General features: G+C 40.5%; 1 protein-coding gene across 2 annotated transcripts in view; it reads right to left on the reverse strand.

Moving 5' to 3' along the window:
* The window catches only part of nrp2b (neuropilin 2b), a 68,470-nt gene extending 60,940 nt beyond the window's left edge, over positions 1-7,530 (reverse strand). For both annotated transcript variants that reach the window (XM_083538000.1, XM_083538001.1), the window contains exons 1-2: positions 6,682-7,530; positions 425-599 (exon numbers count right to left, since the gene is read on the reverse strand). In XM_083538000.1, coding sequence (XP_083394126.1) covers positions 425-599; positions 6,682-6,754 — 248 coding nt within the window. In that variant the 5' untranslated portion in view covers positions 6,755-7,530. The remainder of the gene's footprint in view (positions 1-424; positions 600-6,681) is intronic.
* Between the last annotated feature and the right edge of the window lie 8,664 nt (positions 7,531-16,194).

A 16,194-nucleotide genomic window follows, 5' to 3' on the forward strand; every position in this document is an offset into this window, starting at 1 on the left:
CTTTGAGATGAATGCAAGACAGACTCAATACTCCCCAGTTGAGCACTGGGAGATTCTCCAAATGCAGCTTAGTGCCAGATCAGAGGCTCTGTTCACATGTAACAATTTTAAAGAATAAAAGGAAGCACGAAATATCGGCATATCAATGGCTTTCTGTCCGGAGTCTATTAACACTTCAGAATCCTCCATCTGCTACGTAGCCCATGATTCATAGCTCTCACACCTCAGTGGAAGATCAGTTCAGTGTTTGTTACCTAAGTTTTTGCTTCATAACATATTTAACAGAATACATGAATATATAGGTTATATAAATACCCTGAATAGACTTTTCATACCTAAGCAGTAATTTAAGCATGTATTCATGCATATAGTAGGTATTCATTCGTCATTCGTTAATTGTGTGTGTTACGCAACATCCTCTGACCTGCAGTCCAGCCTTTCGAGTTCGAAGTGAGGGTTAAAGTTGAGGACGATGCGCTGCGAAGGCTCTGGAGCTGTGATGATCCAGCGGCAGTCCTGGTGAGGTGGGTACTCCTGGGGGTATCCAGGCGTGGTGATATAGCCTGCATCGCTTGCATCCCGGTGCCCACCACAAGGCTCTGTAAATGAAGCACAAGGTCAAATACAGTTCAGATGATTGAGTTCTTTATGGTTAAGTCATTCAAAAGGCTTCACAAGTGTATAACACAGGATTGTTCAAATATTTGAATTGTCACCTGAATCAGAGAAAATGATGCATTTGATGCATAAAACATCAGAATCAAAGTTGTAAAGTGTAGTTTATAAACTGTTTGTCCAGCGTCCTTTAGTGAGTCCCTGTTTCCTGTCATGTAAAAGCCAGAACATGCTGACTGCAAACATTAGGACATGATCTCTGATACAATCTTCAGAATAATACATCAGTAAAATAATAAGCCCTCTAGTAAACAGAGTCACTATCCTGTGACAGGAAACGACATACAGGCTGTGTGTCTGCTTCAGGTCAAAGGTCACCTTAATGCTGTGAGATCAGCATTTGGTCACAAAGACGCCTTTCTGTAATAGGAGCACAGAGAGGGCACTCTTTCCTTCATTGATTCATTCATTCTTTCCTCCATGCCATTTCTTCCCTCCGTTTTGATGTGTCTTCACCAGGTTAATCCATTACAAGATGTCAGGTAACTCAGCTGAAATACACCCCCCGGAGTGTACAGTTCTGCTTGTATATCTTATGCTATAACTCTCAGGAGCTGCATATTTCAGATTTGAGAAGAACTTAACATATTAATAATTAACCAAGTGGGTGGGAGGCTTAATAAATTGCAGCCATGCCTAGCACTTATAGGAGGTAAACGACTCACATGACTTGACGAATCGCACACATCCTGATCTAAAAATACACACTCACCCATCAAAGTTAACTGCCGACGCTTCAGCAAGGGCTTACATACATAGCCTCACACTTGTACATTACTGTACGAATCTGGGGTTGATCCAGTGCCACACAGAGAAACTCAGTTGGGGATGCTGGCAATGTGTTCAAAAGAAGTGACAGGTTTGATTAAGTGCTATGGCAGGTTTCCACAACGCATTGTGAAGTCGTATATATGACAAATATGTTCGCTCAGGGGTTATTCAGACCCCAAAAACTTTATAGCAGCATCCATATGCTTCACATGACATTCAATTGTAGGAATCGCTATAGATTTCTGAGTATTATGCTTATATAGATGACTGTTCTAGGCTCTGGACCCTTCACCAAAGCCCTTCATGTCAAATACTGGGGGAAAAAAGACTCAGATGGCTGAGATTTAATAGACTTTCAAGGGGTGACATTTGGAAGGCTATTAGAAATTTAAAGGTGTGCTTTCTGCTCCATTGCATTTGATATGCCAGACTGCCCTTCTCCCATTTCCCCGATGGCCACAGAGCACTCCACTACATCTCTCACACACACAAAATATGTACAATAGCCTGAAACATTTTGGCCTGTTTGACAGCAATTAAGTGACCCCACCACTGCCTGCAGCTCTTTCAGTGCTGTTTAGCATGTACAGGGTTTTGTTTTAGAAATCCTGCCACCTCAACACTTTCTTAACAGACCTTGTTCTATGTCTGTGTCTGTGTGTGTGTGTGTCTGTGTCTGTGTGTGTGTCTGTGTGTGTGTGTGTGTGTGTGTGTGTGTGTGTGTGTGTGTGTGTGTGTGTGTGTGTGTGTGTGTGTGTGTGTGTGTGTGTGTGTGTGTGTGTGTGTGCAACTAGGTTCGATAGGCTGCAGGCTCTCATTAGGGGGTGCTCTTCCTCTGCTGGCTCTATGTCTCAGCAGCACCAGCCTGCCACTGCATGAGAATTTATATAGGTTCAGAAAGAAAGAAAGGAAAGAATGAGAGAAGGAGATAAAAAAGATGGACTGAGAGAGAGAGAGAGAGAGAGAGAGAGAGAGAGAGAGAGAGAGAGAGAGAGAGAGAGAGAGAGAGAGAGAGAGAGAGAGAGAGAGAGAGAGAGAGAGAGAGAGAGAGAGAGAGAGAGAGATGCTGCTGTGCAGTGTGATGGCCTCATGAATTATTGTGCCTGTGCTGCTAAAAGAGTAGATCCATCTACTCACTGTGCCACATGCTATCACAGCAACAAACAGTCACGGGTACTGGGGCAACAGCAAGAACACACTCAAAGCTTGGGGTTTGTGTGTGTGTGTGTGTGTGTGTGTGTGTGTGTGTGTGTGTGTGTGTGTGTGTGTGTGTGTGTGTGTGTGTGCTTGAGTTCAAAACGGATATGATGCCGTCCTTACTCTTAAAGTGAAATGTAGATTTGTAAAACTGCACTATGGAGATTCAGAAATGACGCATTTCCTTTTTCCAATTTGCATAAATTAATGACAAATAGCTGCATTGCTGTGTGTCTCAGTAAAAAGAATTTGCAGCATATCTTAGTAGTGCCCACACAAATGCTCGTAATAATTTCCTAATTCCAATAAACTGATCAACCGAGGACTGATTTATTGCATCAATGTGCACCGTTTTGTTACTCATGCGCACATGCAAAGCGGATGCAAACACGACAGCATGAAGATCTGCTGAGCAGAGATGTTTCCCTGGCTTGAAATAGAGAAGATCAATGATTTGTCAATACAGGCTTTCAGATTCCCCCCCTTTTTTTCCCACATTTCCTTTCCTTGGAAAGGCAACACTGCATTCGGGTCTGATTATAGAGCTGCACTTGCTGCTTGTACGTACGCATGCAATTCTAAACTTATCTCATTCATCACCCTTTCCCGAGCCATATGGAACAGTAAACGGTACAGGAGAAGGAGAACAAGGCTGCATTATTTATGGTTTTCTTTCTTGTTTTGAATTTCATTGCAATAGGGGTATTTCGGCACATTTCTCACTATCGCCTCATGAGAAGAAGTAGAGAGAGAAAAAAACTACAGAGAGAAACAAAGATGAAATACATGAATAGTTGTTTACTGGCCCAAATGCAAATAGTTGACATTCTTTTTTTTTTTCAGATTTAGAGACTCATCTTTTTAAAGAGGATTTTATTGTTCTACAAAAAAAGAAAAGAGATGTGAAAAAAGAAACAAAGCAACGCGAGAAGGCAACTACATTCTCCATAATGGCTGTTGTTTGCACAGATACCACACATTTATCCAATTCTGCTCAATTAGATCTGACAGCAACAGATGCTGTTCTAACGGGCTTGCCACTCAACCTACGGCAATTATTCTGGCTTTGCCCACTGAATTGATACTGTGGGGTGGCAACAAATTTGAGTGAAGACAACACAGAGAGCCATCACCATTCATGCCTCTGAGCTTTGGCTTCTTGACTATCCACAGTGTTCCATGGAATAACCTTGACTGAGGGTCTGCACTGGAATGCAGGAACACACTGATCTGCTCTCTCCTGTTATTCTGCTGTTAGCACATATGTGCTCACACACACATACATACACACACACACACACACATACACACACACACACACACACACACACACACACACACACACACACACACACACACACAGGTGCTGTTCGGTGGCTGCCAAAGTCTTACATCTGTGTCTCATCAGTGTGTGTGTGTCAACAGAATAAAGAAATAAGAGGAGAGACTGGACAGAACCTGACTATGAACATCTCTTCCTCTTTCCTCTCTCTTTCTCTCTCTCTCTCTCTCCGTTCACACACATACACAAGCAGAGACAAATAGGTCGAGAAAACATACTGCTGACTTACTTTAGCAAACATAGAAAAAGTACAGAAAACCTCAGCGATATGTAAGAAAAGCACACAGGGAGGAAAAACCACACACAAAACCTCTAAACAACAAAACAGAAAATGACAAATGGGTTTAGCAGGACAGCGATAAACCCCTCTGATGAAATTTTAAAGGAATCATATCCCCTTGGAATCCTGTGAAACAACTGGCTGGAAAGTATAAACATTTTCCAACTCCCCTCAGAAAGGCAGCGGAAAGTGCAGCCAATGTGCAATCAGCCAACTGAAAGTACATAGAAAACCCAACAAGAGCAGATATTAAAGCTAAATTCCAGCCACGCTGTGCAAATGCCACGAGCAGCAGCCTGCACATGCCGTGTTGGTGCTTGTTTACAGTGCTGGTGCTCTGCAGGTGGCCAGGTGAGTGTGTGTTTTTGCACCAGCACCAGCATTACCTGCAGGCACAGGTGACCCAACAATCGGTCAAAAAAGACTAGCGCACAAGTATTTACACACAGAGTGCACATACACACCACACACACACTCACATATACGCACACACATACACACACAAAGCAGGTCTGATGATTTGAGCAGAGCTACTACCAGAGCCAAGCACAAAGAAAACAGCAGAGGCTGACTGACAAGGGTTTTCCATTTCCACAAGCGGACTTCAGCTGATAATTAACTTCTTTTTAATCACTGAGATAAAGAGCTTAATCTCCTCCATGCTATCACATATCCCTGATGACTGAACCGCTCCTTCAACCGGGTCAAATAACCATTGCCTCTCTTCAGTCCTTTCTGATTCCCGAATCAAAGGCGTTATCCAACGCATATCATTCATCTACTCCTAAACTCAATGCGAAACTGAAGTCTTCCGCACAATGTAAACACAGCAGTTCTCAGCAAGAGTGCAACCTCGAAAACAAGTATCCTCTTTTGGAAAAAAAAAATTTCCCCCCTCAACATGTGTCTTTGGCACTGACAGACCTGATGAAAGCATTCAGAAGGATAACTGGACTAATGAAGTGGCTGTTTTGGGGGGAGAAACCTGGGCTATCAGAAAAGAACCCTGAGGAAAAACCCCTTGTGGATCGGTGACTACAGGTCAAAACAGAATAGAATAAATAAATAAATAAGATGCTATTTAGGCTGTAAGCAGGGAAATATAAAAATAATTGTTTATGCTAAACTATGCTCAAACTAAATTAAAATGATGGATATCAATCAGCTGCACTTTTATGACAACTCAAGACATTATTATTAAAAAACACATTAAAAATGGAATTAATAGCAGTGATTTGGACAAGTTCACTGTTACATTACTATTCATACCTGTAGCTTCTTCATATCCAAAGTTTTTAAGACACATTAGAAAATCAGTAAATCTGTCACCAGTCCAAAAATGACACTGCAGTGAAAAAAGCAGATCCATTACAGTGTGTTTTAGGTCTCGGGTGAATGTATTTCCTCTTAAACACTGTACTTGGTTGGGAACATGCTCTACACACACACACACAGACCATGTCCCGCTCCACACATGCACACAATCCGATCCTAACACTAATGCTCGGTCTGACTAACACCAGCTCTTCATGAAGAAGAGCCCAGGTACAGGGTCTGGAATAAAAACTGATCACGAAAACACGAGATTTACCCTCATATACCCACTCTCACAAGTCTTTAGTAATTAAATCTATGAAATTCTGTGGACGAAAAACTGATACACCATAACACACACAAAAAAAAGTGATGGTGTTCATAATAAAGAATATGAATAGTCCTTCTCTTCAGTGTATTTCTACAGTCCATGCACAGCTTTAATTACCGCGTGTGCACTCGATTACTTAATGAATCCTGGAGAAACGACCCCATTCATGCAAAAAAAATTAATAAATAATACAAGTAAATATATAATTAAATACATGAAATCTGCTGGATTTCACGAAAGCTCGCAAATCCCACTCTATTCACTTCCCCGGTGTGGTGAAGGCAATCAATCTTTTTTTTTTCTTTTTTTTTTTTTTTATAAAGATAAAATAAGATCGAACTACGGAAACCTTTCACACCTACAACGTGAAATGCAAAAATGAAATAAAATAAAAATCGCATCAGGGCATCTTGATGTTTATCCAGCGCGCGCTGCTCTATAACACTAACACACAAAGCTCTTTACTGATAAATATTAATAATCTCATAGTGAAAAAAAGCTCACTGTCCTACTGCACTTATACTTTCTTTTCTTTTGAGTAAAAAAAAAAATAAATCACACACACTATATATATATATATAGTGATCTTAAACGGATGTTGCAGGTTTAACACCAGTTGCCACCTATTAATAAAACACACTGCACATTCTATTTATATTTGCATCTATAATGCAAACACGAAACACTAAAACTGGGGGGAAATCTGTCTGCTGCATATAAACAAGTAGCTGAAATTATGAATGGTTTAGAATAAACGTGCATTGAACTTACCCTCATCTGCGTGAACCAGAGACGAGAAATAAAGCACGAGTAAGCATCCATAGAGTCTGGTGGCTAAATCCATCTTTGCGGGTGAAGTGTGCCACCCTGGGAGGGGAAAAAAGCGTGAAAGTGGACTCTTGTTTCTTGAATCCTGGCCCTCTTTTTTTTAACGGCGTGGAGAAACGGGTTTATCCACCGAGAAGAGCTTTGGTGCACGATGTTGCTCGCTTCTGTACTCTGCTCTGAGCTGTTCCTCTCTGCTGTTCCACGCGCTGCTCTTCAACACGCAGAGAAAAACTCAGATCAGAGCGCGCGCTTTAACAACATGCCCGTGCAGCAGTACAGGCAAAAGAAACAACAAACAAATGAAACATTACAGCTTTCTAGAGAACTTTTTCTCGCTGAGGTCTGACCAAAAAAAAAAAACCATGCCAGTGACAGCAGGACGGTGTGGGAAACGAGCTGCGTTAAGTTCGACTCGCTTGATTTCCCCACGAGCTGTTGGTGAAAGTGAGGGAAGCTACTATCCACATCCAGATTGACGCCAGGTGTTTATCTGTCTGGGTTTTTTTTTTGTTTCGGAGTTTTCCTGAAGAAAAGAAAAATGTGCGTAAACCCCGTGAGAAGATCGGAAAGAGGAGGCAGCGTTCCTGTGGAGCGCGCGCGGTGTACCGCTGCCTTGCGCTCCTTCCGTGCGCGTGCAAACACTGAGAGATGCGGCTCCGAGCTGTAGCCTAAGGCATGTGAGTGTGTGTGAGAGCGAGAGAGTGTGTGTGTGTGTGTGTAACGGCATCAGGACGGCGAAGCTATCGCGTTACACACACGCAGCGCCTCGGCCCGCCTCCCTCCCTCCCTCCATCCCTCTCTCCCTCTCTCCCTCCCTCCATCTCTCTCTCTCTCTCTCTCTCTCTCTCTCTCTCTCTCTCTCTCTCTCTCCCCGGTGTGTGATTAAAGAGGAGCGCTCGGCCGAGTTATAAAAAGACAGGGTGAAAGACACACTCGCAAACGCCAACGTCCACCGCCGCAAAAAAAAGAAAAAAAAAGAAAAAAAAAAAAAAAGAATAGCCACAGCTCGTTTAGAGAGTATTTCTGGAAAGCAAGGCACCGCCTCACACATGTTAATAACACTATAATAAAACAGTAATAACAACAACATCAAAAAAAAAGTTCAGGAGACGTAAAGGCACATGGTTCTGGTAACTGGCCACATTGCCATGTCTTTAGTGTGGTGTCCTGCCCGGAGTTAAGAACCCGATACCGCTCAGCGGCTTCAGGCTAAAAAAACTCAGATAAAAATACAGATGTAGCACAAACCTAAAGTGCTGAGCTAAGGATTCGATATATACGAGGGCCAGGTGAAGGGGATGAATATGGCGATGCGTAGCTGAGCTGGAATTCATGAACATGTACTTGATCACGCAAGGTCAAGGTGCTTATATGTGGCTATACATATATACACTTACTAGTCCTTGGCCCTGTGTTTTTCTGTTTCTGTGATTGTTGTTTAATGTAGCATCAGGGTTCTGGAGGAACGTTGTTTCATTTCACTGTGTCAGCTATATATGGGTGAAATGACAATAAAAGCTTCTTGACTCTTGACTTGATATTATTATAGTGTCTAAATTTTAGTCATGTTTTGTTCACAGCATTGTTAGAAAACTAACAAAACATAAAACCAAAACTACCCAAAGCAGGTATTTTTTACTGGATGTAGGCATGTGGTCAATTGGTACACTTGCGTCGTACCATTAGCTGTTCTTATGACTGATTTCCTGTTCCGTCTCACATGCAGAAATTCTCAACGGACACAGGAAAGCAGTGAGGTTATGATGTAGTCATTGTTCAAGTAATGAGCAAAAAAAAAGATTTCTGAGAAGCATCCACCCACGCCACCTTTAGTCAGTCTCTAATTCTGCGATGTGCATGTTGATGTAACACTATGGAGATGAGGCTCAACAATAAAGAGAACAAAAAAGAGAAGTGATCATTTTGAGGGAACAAAAATAGATGAAACCTTGTAGTATACCACACTGCAGACATCAAAGTCTTTAGCATCCATCCTTAAAATCAAGCCAAACCAACTGTCATGCTCACATGTACTGCACCCAGCGCTGGATCCTCACTGGCCCCCAAAATATATACAACACACAGACCTCAATGACACAGCAGCCTCCAAAAATAAACTCCAAAAGCTGCTCCTCCTCAAGCATTCTAACCAGCATACGACAAAGCAGCGGCTTCAGACCACAACACCCACTGATGCACTGAGCATAGACCAAAAAGCAATGTGTCATTAAGATTACTTTAAATTACTCTAAAGCTGCACATGATTTGTGGGCTTTGCGTGTCTTGTCCTATGTTTTTTTTTTACTGAAGTCACATGACTAGTCAGTAATTGTGGCAGGCTGGAGAAACATGTATAAAATCCTCTTGTTGTAATAGAGAGATTTGCTGGCTTTCTCTGTTAATGAGTCAGCATGATGGATCCTCAAGGGAGCCTCTAGGATCCACTATGATGTCCTTATCTACAGTTGAGAGTGTCGGCTTTTGCCAAGACTGAGCTCTGAGCTTTGGAGGTGATACAGTTTGACCAGTTTGACCTGAGAACTTCAGGCTGTCAGCAGTAGCGCTGACTGAAGCTGTCTTTGTCAGATGTTTTGAAATCAGTCACGGAGGTTTTTTTTTTTTTTTTGTCGTCATGGTTAAAGTTTATATTTGAAAATGAGGTGCCGATCTGGAGACAGAACAGAACAGTTTTCTGGGCTCAGCGTTGACAGCCCTCTCTACACTTAGCTCGACCCTCCACCGACCTAAAATCATCCATCTTTAGGGCTATTGGCAGGCTGAGTATTGAGATCTTTGTGAAGAACAGTGGAGACTCTGTGCTTGGTGTTTTGCGTTGTCTGCACCATCCGCCTCACAGGAAAAGGAGCTCAAAGACCCCCTGCATGTGTTAGGATGTCTGAGTTTCAGTATACACATCGATACAGGTGAACATATTTCACACAGCAGTGTATCCAGATTAACAATTATCGGTTCACAAAATTAGAGGTAATCACATCATTTTTAATGATCCAAAAATGTGGTTCAGGGTGAGCATTTAAGGTGGTCAAAGGAAGGTGAATTTCAGTAATAAAAACAGATGCAAAAAGAGATCAAAGGTTGGGGAAATTAGGGCTTCTTGTCCACATTCTTTAAAAGTAGTAGCTGCTACCTTGGGCACCATGTGTTTACACTCCTGTTTCCCTTTTGATTAAAATCTTTATCATAAATCAAAGTTAGTTTAATTTACTGTAACCGAAGAATCAGAAATTAGCGGATACAACTGCATTAATGCATTGGGAGGCATCACAGAAATTAATAATAATATTTGTTTGGAAATACAAGCAACAGACCCCTATGTCATGTCCCCCATATCTACTACTGAGATATTCATTACAATACAATAGAAAACTCCCTGAAATGATTTTTAGGAAGAAACCTTGAAAGAGAACCAGACTTAAAAGGGAACCCGTCCTCATCTGGGTGACACTTGATTTTAAGATTAAGTATCTGGAGTGGAATGTAAAAATCGGGGACAACATTATTCTAAGATGCATATCTGAATTAGAAATTCCTTAGATAGGGCAAAGGTCAGACACAAAGCAGTGTTATCAGTGTTTACAACATGTCCGCTGTTTCTCTCTTCACTGTTATCAGAATAATGCGCCATGCCCATTGAGGGCAAATTAAGGGTGGAACATGCAGTGGATGGCATCTTAAAGAAAACATGGCGTCAATCATTCTCCCTTTGATGGTCTATGGAGCATGTATAGCCCCATATGCGGCAGTGCTCACAGCGTAAGAATTCTGTATGTGTCGAGACATTCTTGTTTACATGCTCACACGCACAGCCTCCCTTAGGCTAACATCAGTGAGGTGTACTGACCTCACTTTATGAGAACAGTAAATTACTATGTCAACAGCAAATGGATGCTTGTGACAATCTAATTTACAGCCTGGCTGTGCTGATAGATATCTTTCTCCCTTAACGGAAAAAAAAAAAAAAACTCACACTAACACACATGTACACACTCGGGTCTTGGGTTCATTTTCTTTTCACACATGCTGCCACTGCATTTTTTTTATGTTCATTAAGAGCTAAGCTGTATGTGTGACCAAATTTTCAAACCCGCCCACGGACCACATACGCATGCCGGTTGTCGATCGGGTCGTCGTTCCTTGTCTGATCTGTTCATCAGAGCACCGAGGCTGTGTGCAGCAGGCCGAGATCACAGCACAGTACATCTTGGGCCAGGTCTCTGCAGGAGAAGCCTTTTATTTGGCTATTTACAGCCATGTGTCACTGCTGCTGCCTCTGGCATGATTATCACTGTAGGATGAAGCGGTGTCCAGGGGTTCCTACGGCACAATAGTGACTGAGGAAACTGCAGACCTCATTATCAACAGAGCTATCCAGCCCTCCCGAGGTCTATCTACTCTGTACACTCACATTCATTCAACCAGCACATGGCACCAACTTGTAGATGTGCTGCAGGCCTTTTTTTTTTTTTAATGACACTCAGAGAATTATTTCGGTTTCTATTGTTTTTTTTATGAAAACCTAAATGTGATTGATATTTCCTGCATCTGCATAATAATTAACAATAAATTCTATGTACGGTACACACAATAAAAAATTATGGTACAATGAAACACCGGTTTAGTGTCACGTCTTCAGCCCGTATTTTGGTGACAGCAATTCTGTGCTGATCCATAAGGGGGCAGATGTCTGCCAAGGGACGACTGGGAGAAACAAGTGGTCAAGTAAAGCCTGAACAAAAAAACATCACCACTATCAAAGGAATACTTTGATGATTGGAAGAAAAAAAAGCGAAGTACAAAGCTTTTATTAGAGGTAGATCTAAACGTGCACAGTGCTGATTACTGCTAAAGGAAGAAGAGAGATTTATATTTTATGCGTATGCTGGAACCTGCACATGATAATCACACTCAGTCTTAATCCGATTCTAGTTGCTCTTCTTTGTTTCCCCTCCAGCAATTTCTGGTCTCTCACAGGTCTCACATGTTTCTTCATATAATCCCCCCCCCCACCACCACCCCTTTTATCTAATTATATGAATCAATAAACAGTAAGCAATTAGAATGATAGATAAAAGCAATAGAGTAAAGATTTATTTATTTATTTTTTAATGCAGGTTATCTTTTTTTGTTGTTGTTGTTGCTGCCTTTTTACTGCTTTTTCTAAAGTGCATTTACTTTCAGGGACACTGAGATCATTGCTACATATCTATTAATCTTGCTTTTAATTATGTGCCTTTACAACCACTGTAGCAATAACAGAAATACACACTTTACACAAAGCTATGCCTGTACTGAATATCATCACAGCCATTGATGAAGCTTACACAAGGAGATTCCATTACAGCACACCACTGCCTGCAATGGTATTCGGTGATGAGTTTCTTTGGCCCAACACTTCTATTCATCAGGGTTAGTTTGGCCATTGATAAGCCTGAGGGTCACAGGTCAGGGTTTCAAACACTGATAAGGCTGTCTATGGAACCCCACTGGGCTGATTGGAATCTGAGCAAGCACGGAGACGCAAGCCAGTGATGGGACACTGATCAAACAATGAGAGCGACCTCATCCGTCCTCACGCCCTCCCTGTCTCTGTCTCTTTTACAGCATGCTTATCTAAAACACGACATGCTCTCAGCTGTGGCTCCAGCACCTAGAGCTCGGTATTTATTCTGGTCCTAATTACACCAGTGGTGTTCACTTAGTCCCTCTGTCTGCAAGCCGTTAGCTTGTTTACGGTAAATCTCATCTTCCGGACAGCATGCACAGACAGTGGGAAGTAAGTCTTGTGACTACAGTGCCTTCAAGCTGTTCCCCCTTTTGTCTTTTGAGTCTTAGAAAGCATAAATGTTTGAATGTAAAACAAAGCAAAACAAAGCAAAACTAGATAGAAAGCTGAGATGACATTACCTGTAGCTCACTTACTGGAGTTGTATGAGTAACACAGTTTGGGTTCACCTACATTTGGGTGCAAAAGTTTACACCATTATGGATGTTGAATGGACTAAAAAAAAAAAAAAAAAAAAAGAAAAAAAGGAAAAAGGGTATTAAATTTAGCTTCCAAAGCAATATCGGTATTCCACATTGTTATACTGACAAAATTATGTTATGTACATGTATATGTGTTTTAAAAGACAAAAAAAAAGGAATTGACTGGACATACACTTGAGTATAAATCTTTCCCCCTATAGTCAGTGAATAGGGGTTACTACTGGCCTCAAAAAGAATGCGGCAAGTATATATATATATATATATATATATATATATATATATATATATATATATATATATATATATATATATATATATGTATTTATTTATTTTTGATCTCCTAATTTGTCTTCTCAGAGTTTGCAAACTTTTTTACTTAAATGTATATTGCTATATTGGCAGGATGAAACTCCTCAGTACATCGGCCAGTGCTCTGGTTGTAACAAGAAAGCCAAATTTCAAAGACAATATCTCAAAAGGAAGAGCTGTGTGTCCACATCAGCAGATTTTTTTATGTAGTATATAGCACCAGTTACAAAAATAGCTGTGGATAGTGATGACTGTGCATTACTTGGTTTGTGTAATACATACACCAGATTGCATTATACCTGATATTTACTGAATACAGCATTCTCCTACTAAATATCATTAACTTCGGGCTGGCACAACGACCTGTGTTCAATCACAAAACCACACTACGGTATATGCGGCTTTTAAAAGAATTCACCCAAACTGCAATTCAGACATTTTCCTGCATGTTGATAGGATTTCATCAACTGAAGTAACCATTTGTGTAATTAATTTGATTAATAAAATCACAAATACAGCTTACATCTGCGTTTTCTCTCTCCTTCTGCCACTTCGCTTCGAGTCTGCCCTGAGGTGGCTTTAAGCAGTAAAAACAGATTTACTGGGTGTCTGACAGACCACATGAGAGCTGTTCGTTGTTTCTGCACTGTAGAAATGAAATCCGGTGGGGTTTTTTTAAACCTTCACAGCTACACTACACATTCCAGGTTTTTTCAAAAAAAAAAATAATAATAATAATAAAAGAAAGAAATGAGGTGTCAATACTCAAACAATGAATGTCAGAACTGAAGTGTTTATTTTGTCACTGACATGGTTTTAGTTAGAACTGTACTCAGTGTGTGACTAATTCAAGAATTAAATCAATAAATACTGAATTAAAGCCCTGCAGCTAGTGTTCATTATTTTCCTCTGGCGTCCAATCTATCTGTCTTTACCAAAAAATAAATAGCTCTTATATTTCCAAAAGAAATAATGTGCAGAAATAGAAGTTAGATTAGTGACATTTTAGAGAGGTGTGGTATGCCAGGAAAGGAAATTAACTACGGGGGAGTTTAAAAGGCCACCACAGTTTAGAGCCCTGGGATTATCTTAAAGTCTAAACTATTCAGAAGCGGCCCCTAACAAATCCTCTGCACATAACAATGAAGGACAGGACATGTTAATGATAAACCTCACTTTAGTTGAGTGAATCTCTTCATCCCATTGTTCAGGTTAAGCAGGGTGTGATTGCTCTCTAACCTCTGGAAAAGGAAAGGAAAGGCGGTGAACAGGAGTAAAAAAAAATCAAGAGGCAGGTAATGACAAATGGAGACTGATTGTATCATGGTTCATTAGAGCATGAATATAAGAAAGTAGATTACAGTTGTACTGTATACAGAAAATAAAACATGGCACAGAGCCATTGATTGTTGCTTTCTCCAATTAGATCAATCCTTTATAAATTAAAAATGGGCACATTTTATTTGTTTACTTTAACATTGTTAGGTTCATAAAAATGTGTGAAAAATGTGAAAACTCAGAGTTTTATTGCTTTTAAAGGAACACGTGCATGTCTCTTTTTGCTTATATGTAACAAACTAGATAATTTAACAGTATGAAGATTTACTTCAATCACACATGTGTATAAATGTACAGATGCTAAACTTTATTTTAATTGAATAATAGCATGAATATCAGCTTTAGACACTTTTGGCATTCAGACAGTTATTTTTCCTAGTTTTGACTAGTAGAATATTTCTTTTTGACCTTGAGGTCCAGTTCATTCCAGAGCAGTAGGATTTAGGTGTGGTGACTGGGAAAGCCATTCCACGATAGATAACACCAGCCGATGTTTGCTCTCTAAATAACGCTTACAGAGCTTGGACAAATGCCTGGGGTTATTGTTTTGCTGTATCACCAAGTTGGTTTCTATCAGCCGCATTCATGTTACTCATCTGTGCACAGAACATTCACTAGTCATTCACTGTCCAATCACTGTTCAATCCTTTTCCACGTTTTACCTAGTTTGTTGCATAGAAACAAAAGAAGCACCCATGTGTATTGAAAATACAAAAGTCTAGGTGTTTCCAAACTTTTGACAGCCACTGTACCAGCTATAAAATGCAACTTGTCACGTTATGAGAGAAACCACAAACTTCACCATCCCTTGATGGAAAACAATAACGTTACAGCTTTATCTCTGACAGTTCCAAACAACACAGCTCCTTATGTTAAATAAGCATCTCCTCACAGAAGTCCTCACCACATCAATTACACACATTCTTGTGAAACAAGTGCCATATAAGTCCCTGTGTAAGTTGTTACTATAGAAACAAAAAAGTGTTAGAATGAGCGCAATAATATACAGTAAGCCTTGCATAAAGATGTTAATGACAATATATCAACACCTTCTGATCAATCAGCCCAGGATAGATAGACAGATAGGTAGACAGATAGATAGACAGATAGATAGATAGATAGATAGATAGATAGATAGATAGATAGATAGATAGATAGATAGATAGATAGATAGATAGACAGACAGACAGACAGACAGACAGACAGACAGACAGACAGACAGACAGACAGACAGACAGACAGAGAGAGAGAGAGAGAGAGAGAGAGAGAGAGAGATAGACAGACAGACAGACAGACAGACAGACAGACAGACAGACAGACAGACAGACAGACAGACAGACAAAAAAACCCAGAGAGAAATTGACATTAAGCAGTAATAACAGCATTGTGTACATCCAAAGTAAAAAGTACATATACAAATCCAAATATGTGGAGAAAACTCAATTTCTTCTAATATTCTGAAAGTCAACAAAATAAATCCAGTGTACTTTTTCTGTCCATTGTTCAACTGCCAAATGACTGACATTTGTGTGAATTGATGCTCGTGTGAACTTAACATTCTTTGTTAACAGTGCTAGTTTTTCACATTTATTTATGCAGCTCAAGCACTGATTCATGCATACAGTGTAAGTGTGTGTGTGTGTGTGTGTGAGAGAGAGAGAGAGAGAGAGAGAGAGAGAGAAGGAGAGAGAGAGAGAGAGAGAGAGAGAGAGAGAGAGAGAGAGAAAGAGAGAGAGAGAGAGAGGAAACAGGAGACGAGAATGGGAAATGAGACATGAGTGTGTGCCTCTCAGATTTGATTTG

This window comes from Silurus aristotelis (assembly GCF_946808225.1).
Source record: "Silurus aristotelis genome assembly, chromosome: 3".
NCBI lineage: Eukaryota > Metazoa > Chordata > Actinopteri > Siluriformes > Siluridae > Silurus > Silurus aristotelis.